Raw genomic sequence first — 19418 nt, forward strand, 5'->3', positions numbered from 1 at the left:
AATCAAAGTTATATCATCAGATTAAAAACAAGCTACGCAGAGCAGGGATGGGACGATAAACAATAACAAGAATATCATTTATCGTGATCAAAATGGTCCACAATAATCATTCGTGGGACATTTTATAATCTCCACAAAGATAATCGTCATTACATCACCAGAATGTGCAGAAAAAGGAAAAAAAAACGACATATCCACAGAGGAGTTGACCAAAATTGAACTCTCTTTCTGTTAATTTGTATTTGAGGGGGGCCCATGTGAGACGTCTTGCCCCGGGTCCCCAAATTTCTGTCGACGCCCCTGCTCAAACTGAATATTCTCCACTAGATTGTAGTTTTTTTTCACTGATGACAAAGTACAAGACTATAACAAGATTAAAATTCTAATATAAGGGCCCAGATTGGACTCTCTTCATATTAATTTGTATTCGAGGGGGGCCCATGTGAGACGTCTTGACCCGGGGCCCCCAAATTTCTGTCGACGGCCCTGCTCAAACAGAATATTCTCCTCTAGATTGTAGTTTTTTTTCACTGGTGACAAAGTACAAGACTATGACAAGATTAAAATGATAATTATTCATATCCATAGCATTTTAAACTGTCAGAAACTTTCATAATTATCGTGATATAATCGTTAATCGCAATTATTTTGGCCGTGATAATCGTGATACTTAATTTCAATATCGTCCCAGGTCTAATGCAGAGGTAGAAAATAGATAGATACTTTTACCCAAGTCATGTAACTACGACTTTGGTGAAAAAAAACACACCTTTCATATATTTTGTAAAGTACTTAAAGGCACAGTATGTCACTTTCTGGACGATGCATGATGCCATAGAAAGTTACGACAACTTTGGAAAGAAAAAACATCCCCATGGACCCTCCTCCAGGCCAAGTAATTGTCAGGTTTGTGGAAATGCAAGCCCGCTCACAGTAAGGATGCATGTTTTTCATTGCAGTAAACACATCCAAAATGAAAAAAACAACAAAAACAAATAAAAAAAACATGCTTTTCTGTCCATTTTTGGCTAAAAACGTACATAGAGTGGCTTTAACTAACGTAATTTTGAAGGACAACTTGACATTTTACATACAAACATGTGTAGTTGGAATATAAGGACTAGATCACATGTGTCAAACTCAAGGCCCGGGGGCAAAACGCGGCCCGCCATGTCATTTTATGTGGCCCGCGACAAGGTAAATTTAAAATGTCAGTTTATCAGGACTTATGCAGTTACACAGACATATTTTTTGTATCTTTGCAAATTTGAGACGAACCATTTTGCTGATGTGGCACCCCTGGACTGTAGAATGCAGTAGTAGTAGTAGTAGTAGTAGTTTTAGTCGTTGTAAATGCCATTCTTGCACGTAATGAAGTAGTAATTTGCCAGAAAAATACACTTAGATGACATTTGAAATATTCCTAACGTGGAAGTAGAAGGAGAACCAATAATATAAACTAAACATTTATAGTATCTTTTGCGACGGAGGAGATACGCAGTACAAGTAGCAGCTCTAGTCATTGCCGTAGTATTTGATAAAGACCAACAGCACTTGTTTAACATCTTCCGCTTCTGCTCGCGTTCGAGTTTTACACAGCTATATTCACACTATTGTCTAGCAAAACAAAATGGCAGGATATATATCGCTGGGAGGTAAAATGAGAAAGATAATGCGTGAATTGGGATGTGAAGGGCATTGCAGCAGAAACCAGCAGACCAGACACTAAAGGCTGGGCTAGGTGCACTTTTAGCACCAAACAGGGAGGAATTATGGGCCCAGAAAGACATCATTCATAAATCATGCTTTCATCTCACTGTTGTAAAGTAGAAAAGGGTCCACCCAGACACCAGGAGCTACGGCAACTTGACACCACACCACCCAAACCACACCCGCGTACTGTACTTTTACACGTGTTCAAATAGTCCTGACTTTGAGATACGCTAAAATGGTACCGTTTTACTTAATTTGCACAGATTATTTGTGTTATTTTACAAAGTCTGTGTGAATGTGTGTTTGGGTGTGGTCAGATTAGCATTCAGGTTAGTTAGCAGCTAGCTACGTTGAATAAAACACTGATGTAACACACATTTCTGCAAACTTTCAAGCTTTTAAACGCACAGTATGCACGTTTTTAGCCAGAAATATACTTTTTTTTCCGTTTTGGTTGTGTTTATTGAGCTGAAAAATGTTGCTGTTACTCTGAGCGGGCTTGACTTTCCACAAACCTGGCTCTTATTGGCTCTGGAGGAAGCCTACCTTGTGCTTTTTTCAATGGAAGTGTTGTTATATAAAATGGCATTAATTATGTTTTCTTGGAGAATGTTCGAAAGTATGGTTTTAACTTTCTATTTCCAAGGGATCGTGCTACCACCAGAAAGTTACATACTGCACCTTTAGCTAGAAAACCAATATTTGCATTGATATTCATGTCAATTAAATATTTTTATTTTATATTTTATACTAATTGCCATGTTGTCTTATACAACTTTAAGTAGGGCTGTTTGGTGCACAAGGCTCCAGAGTGGGAATATTTTGTGCCTAAAGTTTTGCCCGGTGTGACATAAAAAAGTTCCTTATGCGCCCCTCTTCCGATCTCTTCTCCTGTGTCCTCTCTTCTCCTCATCATCTTGGATTAAAGTGTGTAGTTTAGAGTTACATAAGTGTGTAGTGTACAGTTAAATAAGTGTGTAGTGTAGAGTTAAATAAGTGTGTAGTGTACAGTTAAATAAGTGTGTAGTGTAGAGTTAAATAAGTGTGTCGTGTAGAGTTAAATAAGTGTATAGTATAGAGTTAAATAAGTGTGTAGTGTAGAGTTAAATAAGTGTGTAGTGTAGAGTTAAATAAGTGTGTCGTGTAGAGTTAAATAAGTGTATAGTATAGAGTTAAATAAGTGTGTCGTGTAGAGTTAAATAAGTGTGTAGTGTAGAGTTAAATAAGTGTATAGTATAGAGTTAAATAAGTGTAGTGTAGAGTTAAATAAGTGTGTAGTGTAGAGTTAAATAAGTGTGTAGTGTAGAGTTAAATAAGTGTGTCGTGTAGAGTTAAATAAGTGTATAGTATAGAGTTAAATAAGTGTGTAGTGTAGAGTTAAATAAGTGTGTAGTGTAGAGTTAAATAAGTGTGTAGTGTAGAGTTAAATAAGTGTGTCGTGTAGAGTTAAATAAGTGTGTAGTGTAGAGTTAAATAAGTGTGTAGTGTAGAGTTAAATAAGTGTATAGTATAGAGTTAAATAAGTGTGTCGTGTAGAGTTAAATAAGTGTGTAGTGTAGAGTTAAATAAGTGTGTAGTGTAGAGTTAAATAAGTGTATAGTATAGAGTTAAATAAGTGTAGTGTAGAGTTAAATAAGTGTGTAGTGTAGAGTTAAATAAGTGTGTAGTGTAGAGTTAAATAAGTGTGTAGTGTAGAGTTAAATAAGCGTGTAGTGTAGAGTTAAATAAGTGTGTAGTGTAGAGTTAAATAAGTGTGTAGTGTAGAGTTAAATAAGTGTAGTGTAGAGTTAAATAAGTGTGTAGTGTAGAGTTAAATAAGTGTGTAGTGTAGAGTTAAATAAGTGTGTAGTGTAGAGTTAAATAAGTGTGTAGTGTAGAGTTAAATAAGTGTGTAGTGTAGAGTTAAATAAGTGTGTAGTGCAGAGTTAAATAAGTGTGTAGTGCAGAGTTAAATAAGTGTGTAGAGTTAAATAAGTGTGTAGTGTAGAGTTAAATAAGCGTGTAGTGTAGAGTTAAATAAGTGTGTAGTGTAGAGTTAAATAAGTGTGTAGTGTAGAGTTAAATAAGTGTGTAGTGCAGAGTTAAATAAGTGTGTAGTGCAGAGTTAAATAAGTGTGTAGAGTTAAATAAGTGTGTAGTGTAGAGTTAAATAAGCGTGTAGTGTAGAGTTAAATAAGTGTGTAGTGTAGAGTTAAATAAGTGTGTAGTGTAGAGTTAAATAAGTGTAGTGTAGAGTTAAATAAGTGTGTAGTGTAGAGTTAAATAAGTGTGTAGTGTAGAGTTAAATAAGTGTGTAGTGTAGAGTTAAATAAGTGTGTAGTGTAGAGTTAAATAAGTGTGTAGTGTAGAGTTAAATAAGTGTGTAGTGCAGAGTTAAATAAGTGTGTAGTGCAGAGTTAAATAAGTGTGTAGAGTTAAATAAGTGTGTAGTGTAGAGTTAAATAAGCGTGTAGTGTAGAGTTAAATAAGTGTGTAGTGTAGAGTTAAATAAGTGTGTAGTGTAGAGTTAAATAAGTGTGTAGTGCAGAGTTAAATAAGTGTGTAGTGCAGAGTTAAATAAGTGTGTAGAGTTAAATAAGTGTGTAGTGTAGAGTTAAATAAGCGTGTAGTGTAGAGTTAAATAAGTGTGTAGTGTAGAGTTAAATAAGTGTGTAGTGTAGAGTTAAATAAGTGTAGTGTAGAGTTAAATAAGTGTGTAGTGTAGAGTTAAATAAGTGTGTAGTGTAGAGTTAAATAAGTGTGTAGTGTAGAGTTAAATAAGTGTAGTGTAGAGTTAAATAAGTGTGTAGTGTAGAGTTAAATAAGTGTGTAGTGTAGAGTTAAATAAGTGTGTAGTGTAGAGTTAAATAAGTGTGTAGTGTAGAGTTAAATAAGTGTGTAGTGCAGAGTTAAATAAGTGTGTAGTGCAGAGTTAAATAAGTGTGTAGAGTTAAATAAGTGTGTAGTATAGATTAAGTTATCAAGTTCTTTATTTTCAGAAGCTGTTATTGTTGAGGCAGTTTAAGGACGACTCAAATCGTTGGTGAAGTCCTGATACATTACAAATATATTGATAATGTCAGAACTGTAAATTCTATTGTGTGAAATATAAATAAACGATGCATATATTCTTGGGTTAACTATGTTTTAGTTGCGGTTTAGAGTTTTCCACGTGAGACCACATTATTATTGCAATTCTTGACAGATATTGGAAATTTGTGGTCACAGTTCAACCCGACTGCAAGTGTTTTTACCATAGACTGTATATATAAATGGACGTGGGAAATAATCATGAGCGCTTCTGGCTCCATCGACTCCGGCTCCAGTTCACTTTATTTCAGGAAACTTTCACCCCTCTCTCTATAACTGCTGCTACCAGACTTAATTTGGTCTTTTGCTATACGTGATCCTGGTGTTTTTATTTAGCTATTTTGTCCGTAAATTAAGATATAAACATTAATAACAGGCAAATCCGGCACCTTCTCTCCCCGAATTTGCTCCCGCTCGCTCTGGATTGGCTCTTTGGTTGCTATGATACGCACAGTCGGAATTCCAAATACAAAAGTCGGCTCCAAATTCGCCGCTATAACTGCTAGCCTCGATGAGCTTGAGATTTAACTGGAGCTGAACGCTGTGTTTGACGTCACTTTCACTCAGTCCACTTCTTTATACAGTCTGTGGTTTTTACCCTAGGACTAATAGGAGTCCAAATGTTTATTATCAATGCTTTTTTCTTAGTGTAGCTGTTTAAAATATTGCTAAACAAGTTGAAAGGTGGCAAAGACGCCGGCAGGTGGGCTTGTATTAACAGGTAGTTAATGCCTAATGAATGGCAGAGATAGTCACTCACTTTGCCAATTTCTTGCTTCAACAGAGCGTGTAACTGAAGTCAAGACTGACATTTTCGTGACCAGTATCGGCCCTGTTTCGGACCACGACATGGTAAGACTCCCCTGTGTAAATGTCACCAGTTTTACCCCCGCTGTGTGTGTTCTCCCGCATGTCTCCTCCTCTCAGCACGCTGCCCTAAATCTCTGGACACACTATTTAACACAGTCGTTAGCATGAAGCTAGTCAAACAGCATTATATGGGTCTATAGACATCCTGTTTAACACTGTACAACTGCCTCTCCATGACTGCATTTCACCAACACAAGCGGTGGTGTTTTATTGTAGAAAACTGACTCTTTCACTCTCTTTTTTGAACTGAATTATTACATGTAAGTACAGAGCTGTGGGCGGGGATAGGGGGTAGATGAAAACTGCAATTTTCTTAGCACTCGAGCGTCAAATGCAGGAAAACACAGACTCAAACGTGCGTTAATCAAGCTGGCATGAGCATGTGACGAACGTGTGTGCCAAGATACACCAGCGTCTGGACTTCCTTGGGAGATTAAGAGTGTTTGAACAGCCAAAGCCAAAAAATATAGTGTTGACGTTCTATAGAGCTAGTATAAAGTCTACGCTAAGGTATGGAATAGTCAGCTGGTTTGGAAACGTGACTGTCAAGTATAAATCGCAGATCTTTAGACTGGTCAAACCGGCTGTTAGCATCATGGACCGGACCACAGACCATCTTTGAACAGTCCACTGTGAGACTCTGAAGATCATCAGAGATCCTTCTCACGTGACGCACAGTATGAGCTCATGTGGTCTGCGAGGAGACACAGGGTTCCTTTACGTACAAATAATTCTTGCTCCAGTCCATAAAACTGATTAACAACATGGACTGACCGCGCAGATGTGTGGAGCCTGAGTGATTGTATTCACCTTATTGCGGAAGTTGCCGTAGGCGCCACCATCGTTATTCGGGTTGTGTTATTTTGCGTGTGGCTGCCAATAATTTCTATGGACTACAGACGTTTTTAAGCTTCGCAGAGAATCGGTGCAGCGTTGACTCGTTGTTGTACATAAACATTGAACATTATATCATATTTTACTTGCAAAACTCCCCAAATTCCCCACGAAACCGGAAGTGCCGCCGCAAAGAAAGCACGGTTTAGTTGCGTTTACGGAAAAACTGGGCAAGGTGGAATAAGATCAATAATGTCCAGTTCTTTTTGTCTTTTGTTATGTCTACTGACCTCTTCTCTGAGCCAAATTTCTCTTATGAGGAGACAAAAACAAACAAAACCTGAACTGAAAACCTAAAACCAATTAAAAAAAACACCTCAGAGTGAGCCATTTATGAGCAAACACCAATATAACATGACCAAAAGCCATACGTCGCCTTTAAAAGCTCGGTTTGATCACCAGTTTCCTTAAATCCTCACGTGGCGATAAAGCTGTCAAATGTAATGTTTTAAACGGGCCGCTGTTAACATCCCTGAACCCCATAAGCACGGCCATAATCACCGCACGCTTTCAAATCAAAAGGTACGTGCTGCTGTTTGTTCAATTAAAGCCGTACGCGGGTGTTCAAGGCCCTCGACTCCCCCTTTGCGACCTCCACGTCAAACAGCCACGATCCAGCCAAATTCAGGGACGTTCGTGAGAGACAGAATTGTATTTATTTGACCATGTCCAACATTTCTCTTTGGGCTCGCACTGGCTCCGTGTAAATCAATTTTTGAGGTGGCGTTACTGTAAAATTCGGTCAAAATTAGAGCTCGCTTTGGCCTCGAGAGAAGCATCTGCTGCCATAAACATTGTAATGACAAAGTTGTCTTTTACTATGCGTCGACCGAGGGATTACACATGATATACACGAGTCTGTAACTTTCACAGGTTCCAGGTTCACTCGCACAAACTCAAGACTTTATTTCAATCCCAATACGGACCGAGACTTTCGGGAATAAGTTGGATGTTTAAGTGTACAGTCCTTCCACCGAACCTGCTTTTAAGATTGATTTTCACAGCGGTAATTAGGTTTAAGAACAAAACCCATTAACACTAATTTGCTTTCCCCGTATGCCCTGTAAACTGCATCGAAATGTCAATATTATAACAGATCCAAACAACATTATGCCATAGTGTGAGCGAGAACTGAAGCTCATTGACACGAGCAACGGACATAATGCAGCCGTAAACAAAGTCGCCTTAAACACCTTAAGTTACTGACAGTATGGGATCGTGAGGCCTGTTATGATAAATACTATGAGGACTATGCTGTTCAATATTATCATTTTCCTCCATCATTTCTTCAGCAGTATATCTCACATTTAAATTAGCTATCATGAGAGTCCTACGCCTCGTTTCTCGTGGGGGTTAGGTTCCAAAAATAACCCGCAAAAGGCAAAAATCCGCAAAGTATCAGCTTGATTTTTACAGTTATTCTCTATGTTTTTGTCTGTAAAACCCCTCACCACACACTTTATACACTTTTCTCACACAGGCGTTAACATTTTCTCACATTTCTCTCTTGTTTAAACACAAAGTTCAAACCTTCGTCGGCGTCTTTGTCGGTGCAGAACGTTTCATCGACATTGTGGGTTTTGTCGGGGAGAAAACAAATCGCAAACGTACAGCACTTCAGAGTCACACTGCGATCCAACGTTTATGTAAATTTGTCTGAACACATTCTGTACTGGACAGGAGACACGGCACGGAGGAGACTGATGGACAATGGTCTACAGTCCAGCAGCCAATCAGGACGCAGAACACGACGCACGCTCATACAGTATAAAAAAGCGTGTAAAATTGCACCAAAAAATCCACAAAACAGCGAGACCATGAAAGGTGAACTGCGATATAGTGAGGGACAACTGTAGTTTGTAAAAAATGACCATGTAGCCTCATATCTGCGTAATATATCGTGAGTCGTCAAGGTAGGTCCCGTAATGGTCCATGGGCGTGTACTAGTCTATGTGCTGTTGTGGAATTTCTATAGTAAAGACCTTAAAAATATAAAATCAACAGAGTAAGTTGTCTTGAATCAAAAAGGCTGGTTTATTGAATCAGTTGTGCGCACAATTGTCAAAGAGCTGTCGTCCCTAATAGTGTCGTCTCGCCCTCAGCTCACAAACGAACATACGTACAGTGTATTTATACCATCGGAACAATCGTACCAGTTTAGTCTAGTCCAAGTGGCTGCAGGTCGCCGGACGCAATAAACAAGAGATACAGCCGTGCTTAGCAAAAGATGGTATTACGAAGGCTGGGTTAAAGAGATCTATAACAAAACAAGTAAAGATGCTCTTATACTTGTTCAGATACAGCTCAGGACTTTTTTAGTATCGATACCCGCTCAAATGAGTATCTAGTATTGATTAGTATCTGATTTTTCAAACTTTTGACAAGCGTACTCGTAATGTGGGGAAGGGTTTGTGAGCTCTAGTATTTAGCAGGAAGCAGTTAACTGTCCATTAGTTGAAGTAATTTGAGACACTAGGGTCAAAATGAAGACTGACTTTAACGTCAACGTGGCGTCAAGCTAAAAATAAAACATAAATAACAACGAAACTAAAAGAATTATAGTTAGGTCTGTCACGATACTGCGATAAACGACGATACTGAAGCTAATTTATGCCATTGATGCAAAAACTAATACCAGAAAATCCAAGTAAACCATTTTTAAATACTCCAAAAGTCCCGAAATACTGAGTCCCGAAATATATTGTTCCATCTTCCTATAAGTCGAGATAGTAATTATCATAACAGGCCTAATTATGTTTGCACAAGTCTAGCGTGCACTGTAAAATAGGTCACGTAATTGCCCAGATGTTTTCCTATAAAGCTTTGGGCACTTACAACAATCTGATCATTACCCTCTTCACCAGGAACAAATGAACCCCCTCCTTTAATATGACCAAACAACGGCTCTTGTTACATAAACTTGTAAAGATTTGAACTCCATTTGACATAATGCGAGTTAATTGTGCTGTCCGACATATGGGCCTAGTCTATTCCACAACGCTGCGGCCATACGGAGACGATCCCGAACGTTCGCCCATATCCAGTCTGCTCCCGATCCTCCGCACTATTCTGTGCTATTACCTCCAAGCACTGTTTAAACTCGCTAATTACCTAACGCGCAAGAGGACGGGACAGACGCGCGCAAAAAAACAAGCCGTTGTGTAATTTTCAGACGTGGTTCTTCTAGTCTTCTCGGGCAGTCATGCGGAATCATTAAAATCTGCTTAAAGCTATGGCGCTGGCCTAGCTTTGAAATGAAATGCCCTTAATATGGTAGCCAGAGCTTCTCCTCCTGTTATTTTTTCATCCCTGGTGTAATTTAGATGATAGCCAAAGAAGCGCTTCCCGAGTAGAAGGAAAAAAAATGATTATTACTGCCACTAACCGTATAAGGCCGTTTTTAGCTCTCGCGCTTTCAGGCTGAGCAGTAATTATGTGATTTCGGTTCAGGAAAAAAAAAGATGACACCCCCAGAATATTCCGAACTAAATCAGTCTCTCATGGTTTCAAAGTTGTCAGAGGAATTAATAGACTTAATCAAACAGGAGGGAATCGTTGGTCCCAAATCAGGATATCCACCGAAGTGTTGATTTTCAGGTAAAACAACATTTATCTTTTGGCGAAAACGCGGCATCATGAGTTGTTTTTTTACGCTCGTAATCCACGATCGCTATGATTCTTTTGCTTTTTTTCTTACCAAGCCAGACGGACATAATGAAGATCCATAAATTAGTGAAAAGACTGACTCACTACTGCGTCATAAAAAAACATAAAACCCCAAAATGAACTTGAGTCATGGTTTCCAAATTTATCTTACATGACATTACCGCAAACCCCTTCTAAGATACCTGGCAGGAAACTCCTCTAGACCTCCCCGTGTGTCCTGCAGCCGCTAATGTGAAGCGACAGTCAGCAGCAGAAAGTAGGCCAAGGCTTGTGTGGGAAAGTCAAAGTGACACCAGATACAGTGAGAGCATGAGAAGGTGAAGCGCCCAAACAAACATCCGGCCTTACTCAGCACCTTGTCCTCACTACCGACGATTACGGTGACGCCAGCTAGTTTGGGGCTACGCTTTTTCATGGCGCTACGTCAATGTGTACAGTGAGGTTAGGTTTATGTAGGACTTGGCAGACTGGTACTAGCCTAGCGAGCGTAAGGAAGTGGACTAAGGGAGCGTGACGTCAGCCGTAACGTTCAGCTTCAGTCAAACGAAGCTCCATGTTTGAAATTCTGACCTCGAGTGTCATAGCGACCAAAGAGCCAATCCGAAACGAGGCTGTTGTTTTTTCCGCTGGTTTAGCAGGGAGATTAGCAACTTAGCAACGCTGCCAATCAAACCTGTTGCTAACGCTAGTGGGAGTGACCTTGAGGAAAGAAGCCGCCTGATTTGTCTCTTGTTGATGTTCATATCTCGATTTACGGAGAGAATAGCGAAAAATAAAAACACCTGCAGCTGTTACAGAAGGAAGGACGACATTTTTTTCAGTGCAATGCGAATTTTGAGTCGATGGAGACGGAAACACGCCCTTGATCACTTCCTGTTTGGAATGCTATGGAACGCTTGGAAGCTACGTTCACAGTCTACGCTAGAGAGTTAGTTAGAGTTAGTTTGAGAAAGCAATAATTGAGGATTAATGAGGCGTCGATTCAGTGAGTAGATGAGAGTTTGCACGTGTCGGTTTGTGCGCTCTGGTTTTCTTCATTAAAAACATGTGCAATAGGGTAATCCTCAAGATATGCAGGTGGCGCCAATGACACTGAAGGATGGCGCGATCTCCTTGAACAATATGCTACAGCACTTTGCATGGACATAAAAAAATAAAAATGCACTGATGCTGGTTTCAGATAGAAGATTTGATGGTTGGTGTATTGATTCAAACAGATCCTGGTTGGGCTTTTACCATGAACAATGAACGTACTTTTTATTTTGTTTTTACCTTAAGTTATACCTAAAACTCACTGCCATTTTTTCTTTGTTTAGGTCCGTTTTTTTAATACTGTTGGCTGCATTTAAACACTGTTGGTTCTAATTAATCTTGCAATTGTAACGAACCCAGGAAGACAACTTGATCAACCTAAACCAAAAAAAAAGGCTAAGAATTCAAATGCACCACCCCAACGTTGTTAATTCCTTGTCAAGCTAACAATAAAACCCCGTCCTCAAAGCTGTGGGTAACCTCCCTCTTGTTTTGATATTGATTTGGTTCCAGGCAAGACTTTGTTCCAACATTTTTCCTTAGCTTGATCCACCACTGTTATATCTGCTCTGACTGTGACGAGCAGTGACTCATCTTTTGCAAAATATCACAACATACTAAAGTCTATTGAGAACTGTGTCTCAGCACAGTAGGGTAATTTAAAGTGGAACTAAACGCCTACGGTTCGCCCACAGATACCGTTTACACGAGCTGGTGCACTGGGCAGCGGTTGAACGTCTAAAGGGGAGAGTGAGGGAGTGTGGAGGGCTAAATGGGGGATGGAGGAGGAGTGACGGGGTTTGGAGGAGTAAAGCGTAAAGTGAGGGGAAGGAGGGATGGGATTTGTAGAACTAGGATGGGTGGAGTCTGCAGGACTAAAGGGGAGAGTAAGGGAGTAGGATGGATTGGGTCTGCAGGACTAAAGGAGAGCGTGAGGGGGGAGGGTCTAAAGGACTAAAGGGAAGAGTGTTGGAGGAGGAGGTGCAGGTCTGGCGGACTAAAGGGACGAGTGAAGAGGGACGGGGGTTAAGTCTGGAGAAGTAAAAGGAACAGTGAGGGGGGAAGAGGGATAGGGTCTGCAGGACTAAAGGGGAGAGTGAGGGGACAGGACAGGGGTGGGTTCTGCCGGACCAAAGGGTAGTGTGAGGGGAAGGTCTAGAGGACTAAAGGGAAGAGGGTTGGATGAGTAGGGGCAGATCTGGAAGACCAAAAATGGAGAGCGAGGGGGAAGGAGGGGCAAGGTCTAGAGGACTAAAGGGAAGAGTGTTGGAGGAAGAGGGGCAGGTCTGAAAGACTAAAGGGGCGAGTGAGGAGGGAGGAGGAGCGAAGTCTGGAGGGCTAAAGAGGAAAGTGAGGGGGGATAGTCTAGAGGACTAAAGGGGCGAGTGAGGGGGGCAGGAGGAGCGAAGTCTGGAGGGCTAAAGGGGTGTTAGAGAGTGTTAGAGATAGTTAGAGATGGAGGGGTGGGTTTGGGAGGACTAAAGGGGAGAGTAAGGAGGCAGAGGGTGGGCACTGAAGGACCAAAAGGAAGAGTGAGGGGGGAAAGGGGCGTGGTCACAGGGCTTTTTAAATGCAATTTGAGAGTTTAAGGATAGTTGGCAGCATTCACTTGTTTTTTTTTTACTCTTTTAGACCACAAGCTTGTTAATTACCCTAGTCTGCACTAAAATGGCAAGAAATTTACCAGGAACAGCAGAGAATGCTACTAACTCACCATTCACAGTATAGTTACAAAATAAGGTTTATTTAGATTAAAGGGAACATATTACATAAAATTGACTTTCATAACCACATCATTAGTTTACTCAGAGTTATTTTGATTGACTCATGCATGTTTGAGTAATCCTGTGTTGTCCTAAATTTGAGGCTTGAGTGGAAAGAAAAATCCTGTTTTCCATCCCTGCCCACTGCTCTGTACTTACATGTGGTTATGCAAAACATTCAGACTCCAGGTCATACAGTAGGGTTCAAACATGGCACATAGTCATTTTTACAACATTAAAAACACGTAAATGAAATCTACTGCTTACTTTGGTGAAATGTCATTAAGAAAATCAGTTCTGGACCATTATATTTCTTTTATTTGGTCCTTTTAGATCAGTATTGTGTTTTATAAAGAACAAAATGTAAGATAATCTACTCATGTGATGGGTAAATACTATATATCCAAAAAAAAAAGTATCTTATCTAACGTAATTTTCTTTCTGTAGGAGTACACCATTGACGTGTTCTTCAGACAGAGCTGGAAGGACGAGCGGCTAAAGTTCAAAGGTCCCATGGCTGTTCTTCGTCTCAATAACCTGATGGCGAGTAAGATCTGGACCCCGGACACGTTTTTCCACAACGGCAAGAAGTCTGTGGCTCACAACATGACCATGCCCAACAAGCTGCTGCGCATCACGGAGGAGGGCACTCTGCTGTACACTATGAGGTGAGATTCAACGGGAAAAGTACTCGCCGACTTTTTAACTGTCGCTACATCATGAAAAATACTATATCGACTTATCGTTCAATAGAAAGATGGGACAATCATATTTGGAGCGTTTATATTTACCATGAGGCCTTTTTTCTTAGCACGTTTTGGTTATTTTTCTGTACTACAATGACATTTCTATTTGTATGACTCATTATAAGACACAAACTGATTACTTAAGCAGTGCATTCTGTTATTTATTTATGGTGAGTCACATTTTTTTTTACAATATTGTACTGTTAGAGCATCCAAATTTAGCTCAAATACATGAAAACAACAACAAAAAACAGGTCAGATTAAGGCGCTAGCTTGATTTTCGAAGCTCACGTGATGTTTTTACCGTCGTGATGTTAACAAGAAGGTGAATCAAAAGCTGAACTTTGTCTGATCTGACTGACATAATCGCACTGAAATACTTGAACCACAGGCTTTTCCAAACCTACCGCCCCACAATAGGTCAACGGTGGTGCAGTGGGTTAAGTGTTCTTACGCCAACCGTCACTAGAGCAGCTAATATGTGCTTTTTTGAAACTGTAACCTCAACTTTTACGCACAAACTAAATCGTTATAAAGGTGGCTGCTTGTTTCTATCTTAAAAACATGAATTCATCACTTACCTCATCAATTCGGAGCATCCAAATACATGAAAACAAAATAAAAACAACAAAAAAAAGGTCGTTTTTTGTTTGGTAATGGACATAACGCTCACACTTAAGGCTAAATGCTGTTTCTGTGATGCTTATCCATATTCCACCCACCCACTGTTACTTCTCACTGTTACTAACTCATACCTCAGCTGTGATTTCCGGATCATTTCAACAGAAAATGAGAGACAAGTCTAAAATCTCTTAAGTAAAGTAGGTTGGTTTGTGTGGCTTTGTAATCTGGATAGAACTTGCTGTACATATCTATGCAAAATCATAAAATCAGAGTTGCTTAGTAGTAAATTTGATAGTAGTTCCTAAAAAATGCAGTATTTTAGCTTTGATTTGCATTATTTAACCACTTAAATGATAAAAACAGGTGGTATATACCCTACACAGAGCTAAACGCACAGGAGAGTTCATACGTTTGGCTTTTTTCATCTGCGCCAGGTGAAAAAGAAACTAAATCGTTATAAAGGTACCTGCTTGTTTCTATCTTAAAAACATGAATTCATCACTTACCTCATCAATTCGGAGCATCCAAATTTAGCTCAAATACATAAAAAAGTGCTTGGTAATGTTTGGTAATGGACATAACGCTCACACTTAAGGCTAAATGCTGTTTCTGTGATGCTTATCCATATTCCACCCACCTGGTTTTACTTCTCACTGTTACTAACTCATACCTCAGCTGTGATTTCCGGATCATTTCAGCAGAGAACAAGAGAAAAGTCTAAAATCTCTAGCATTAAGTAAAGCGGGTTGGTTTGAGTGAAATATTCCGTGTTCATCAAGTAAACGATGCGCCATTTCTCCTGGTGGCTTTGTAATCTGGTCAGAATTTACTGTACAGATTTATAGCCCTTTGCAAAATTATAAAATCTGACTAATAACGGTGACGATCGTTGATAGTATTTCCCAAAAAATACAGTAGTTTTGATTTGCATTATGTAATCACATGATACAGGTAGTGTAGACCCCATGAAACCTTAGATATGAGGGATGCACCGACACAATCGTTTTTTGAGATAATTTTGCTCTATGGTTGGGTTTCTTTCTATTAGAGATTGACTGATATATTGGTTGGCCGATATATTGAGCCGATATTTGACCTTTTTAGCGTTTCAGCCATCGGCCTTAAATCTACACACAAAGCTTTACATTAACACTTTAATACAAAGAGTTAGCTGCAAAAAAACATGACTACACAGCTCTCTTATAGATTTGTGGTAAAAAATAAAAAAATAAAAGAGCTTGGGATTACTTTTTAGTAAGTTTAAATTTCATAGTTTGAGGAAAATAATCAAAATCAGCTCAAAATATGGACCCAAAAATATCTGCAGAGCTAATCGACCATCAGTTGCCCTGGATTCTGAATAATTGGTATCAGCATTGGCAATGAAAAAAACACAGATTGGTCAATTTCTAGTTTCATTGTTATCGTTTATCATCTAGATTTACGAGAGTCATTGAATAAATAAGACTTTTAATACAGTTAGAAGCTTACTTTTTTGGTTTGTTTGTTTGTTTTACTTGTTTTTCACATGGATTTAATTTCTTTTGCAGATTAAAAAAAAAACTTTGAGAGTTTTGGCGATTAACAAAGATGGCCGACCAAGAAGCTCCAGGATTGAACTGCGGTCAGTTATCAGGTTTTTGGTTGCTGAAGGTGCAAACCTGTTGAAATTCATAGGAGAATCTCACTGTGTTTGGTTCGATCACCTCAGGAGACCTCACTTCTGTAGACCTCCCTGCCTTCATCCTCAACACTGCTCCGTCTTCTTTAAACAATTTAGCCACTTGTAGACATTTTTTTGGCTGAAACATGTGGCACCAGACACAGTTGACATTCTCCTGTGAATTTCAACGGGTTTGCACCTTCAGCAACCAAAAACCTGATAACTGACCGCTGTTCAATCCTGGAGCTTCTTGGTCGGCTTTTTTAATCTGCAAAAGAAATTAAATCCATGTGAAAAACAAACAAACAAAAAAAAGTAAGCTTCTAACTGTATTAAAAGTCCTTATACCGAAAAATTCACCTTATTTATTGAATGACCCTCGTACTTCAGCAATATATCGCACTTCAAAATGTGTTATTGTGACAGGACTATCTGTTGCTTCTTTTATAAGTAAGCAAATCCAGTATACATATGTTTACTTGCATAGTGTGAATTATTATCATCAGTTATAAGTCAAAATTGTTGCCTTTTAGAATCTGAAACTCTCTGCGTAACACTGAGCTATACTAGTGACCAGTTTGCAAATATGTCCTGATTTGCTAATTTAGGTCAAAGAAATAATTAAATACCTTGGATGAAAGCTTTGGAAAAGAAAAATAAGGGGCTGAGACTATCCGGTATTGGAAGATAGAATTTTTGGGTCTAACCTAAAGCTATTCAAACTAAAATGCATAACATAATCAAATATATTGCTAGTACGCTAACTACGCTCTATGCTAATGGCTACATATAATGAAATGACTAAGCCCAATACAATACAAAATCATCTCTAATAGCACGATGGTGGTTAAAGCTCATAAAGTGCATTGTGTTTTGCATAGTTTAGCTCAATTTTCACAGATAACCACAATCTTAAAGTGCTCTATTCTTCAAACAGATGACAAAAACACACTTTTTAAGGTTGTCCAGGAGTTTGGTCCCCCGTTTCCATGAGTAAAAGTACTCTTATACATCATGGTCAGGAGTTTAAACTGCTTTACACCACATATTTTTATTGCACTTTGTCATTTTCACATTGTGGCAAAAATACAATTGTTTAACGCAGCCTTGATTTATGGCTGTGGGGACTGAACCGGACAGTGGTGAACCTGAAGATAAGGCGCTAGCTTGATTTTCGAAGCTCACATGATGTTTTACCGTCGTGATGTTAACAAGAAGGTGAATCAAAAGCTGAACTTTGTCGGATCTGGCCGGCACAATCGCGCTGAAATACTTAACCACAGGCTTTTCTAAACCACCGTCACTGGAGCAGCTAATATGTGCTTTTTTAAAACTGTAACCTCAACTTTTATGCACAAACTAAATCATTATAAAGGTACCTGCTTGTTTCTATCTTAAAAACATGAATTCTTCACTTACCTCATCAATTCGGAGCGTCCAAATACATGAAAACAAAATAAAAACAACAAAAAAAAGGTCGTTTTTTGGAGTTTTTTGTTTGGTAATGGACATAACGCTCACACTTAAGGCTAAATGCTGTTTCTGTGATGCTTATCCATATTCCACCCACCCACTGTTACTTCTCACTGTTACTAACTCATACCTCAGCTGTGATTTCCGGATCATTTCAACAGAAAACGAGAGACAAGTCTAAAATCTCTTAAGTAAAGTAGGTTGGTTTGTGTGGCTTTGTAATCTGGATAGAACTTGCTGTACATATCTATGCAAAATCATAAAATCAGAGTTGCTTAATAGTAAATTTGATAGTAGTTCCTAAAAAATGCAGTATTTTAGCTTTGATTTGCATTATTTAATCACTTAAATGATAAAAACAGGTGGTATATACCCTACACAGAGCTAAACGCACAGGAGAGTTCATACGTTTGGCTTTTTTCATCTGCGCCAGGTGAAAAAGAAAATAAATCTAGACGCAAAAGACGCCAAAGATCAACTATTGAAACTGAAAGTAAGAGGTCTCACTCTGCACTTATTATAGTGAACTTAAAAGCACAGACTCTAGTTTCTGAAGTCAATATTTATTAAATACTTTTTATTAATTGAAAGTTTAGGCTTCAACTCATTCTGTTTTAAATGAAAGAAAATGTAAATTCTTAATGTTATTTGATCAAATAAACACCTTTTAATAGATAAAACTATTACTGACTTTAAAAACTACTACTATTTCTTTTTTTTCTTTAATAAGTGTGTAGTATAGAGTTAAATACATGTGTTAACACGTATATATTAACAGGCAGCATATACCCAATAAAAAAAAATGTATATTATAGTATTTAGAATGAACAACTCTTGATTTTTTAGGAAGTTTAGATAACATGTTGAAGCAGTTTTAAGGAAGTAACTTGATAATGGGCAGTACTCTTTGGTATCAGAGAGTATTGGTTGGTACTGCTTGGTATTGGTTGGTATCACCTGGTATTGGTTGGTATCAGTTGGTTCTGGTTGGTATCGGCTGGTATTGGTTGGTACTGCGTGGTATTGCTTGGTATTACTTGGGATTGTTTGCTTTCGGTTGGTACTGGGGACACACAAAGCCCAAGTATCGTTATCAGAACTGAAAAGTTGTAACGACGCAGCCCTAAAAGCTCTGCAGACTGACACGAGTTGAGCGTTAATTCCGCTAAAGCCCCTAAAACGTTAGCCTTAGCGTGTGGACGAGTGAAGGGTTTGAAGGAGGGACGGTGGGGGGTGTCTCTGGGGGCGGAGCTTGTGCCGTTGTCACAGATGAGCGCGATGAGGGATGGATGGGAGATTAGTGTGTCACGGGTGGCATGACATGCTGTTTTTCAACTGAGCTGTCAGAAAATACACAGGCCCATGGCTCAAGGAAGTGGAGCGTTCAGGGGATGGGGAATAAATGAGAAAGTAGATGCATTTTGACAACGTTTGGTGTCAAGAGACTTAAGGACAAAAGTTACAGTCTGGGATGTATAGTTCATGTATAATTAAACTCAGATAGTATGTTGGACGAAGGAAGACGTTACACTAAACATTATACTTGCATTATTTGATGTAGTAGATGCAGTAGTAGTAGCAGCAGTGGTAGTAACAGTGGTAGTTGCAATAGTCGTAGTAGCAGCAGTAGTAGTTGCAGTAGTAGTTGCAGTAGTAGTTGCAGTAGTAGTTGCAGTAGTAGCAGCAGTAGTAGTTGCAGTAGTAGTTGCAGTAGTAGTTGCAGTAGTAGTTGCAGTAGTATAGCATGAGGCCTGTCATGATAACACAGTTTTAAATGTGATATATTGCTTAATTAAATATAGACGATAAACGATAATATTGAAACCAAACTATAAAACAGAAATATAAATATAAATGTATGATAATGTTTAACTCTGTCGGATGCTGTCGCCGCCAATAGACTCG

At 39.0% G+C, this 19418-nt stretch overlaps 1 protein-coding gene across 3 annotated transcripts in view; it reads left to right on the forward strand.

Annotated features, from left to right (window-relative positions):
* The window catches only part of gabra1 (gamma-aminobutyric acid type A receptor subunit alpha1), an 82833-nt gene that overhangs the window by 17790 nt on the left and 45625 nt on the right, over positions 1–19418 (forward strand). For all 3 annotated transcript variants that reach the window (XM_033978607.2, XM_033978608.2, XM_055226397.1), the window contains exons 4-5: positions 5567–5634; positions 13455–13675. In XM_033978607.2, the coding sequence (XP_033834498.1) occupies positions 5567–5634; positions 13455–13675 (289 nt within the window). The remainder of the gene's footprint in view (positions 1–5566; positions 5635–13454; positions 13676–19418) is intronic.

This window comes from Periophthalmus magnuspinnatus, chromosome 14 (assembly GCF_009829125.3).
Source record: "Periophthalmus magnuspinnatus isolate fPerMag1 chromosome 14, fPerMag1.2.pri, whole genome shotgun sequence".
Classification (NCBI taxonomy): Eukaryota; Metazoa; Chordata; class Actinopteri; order Gobiiformes; family Gobiidae; genus Periophthalmus; species Periophthalmus magnuspinnatus.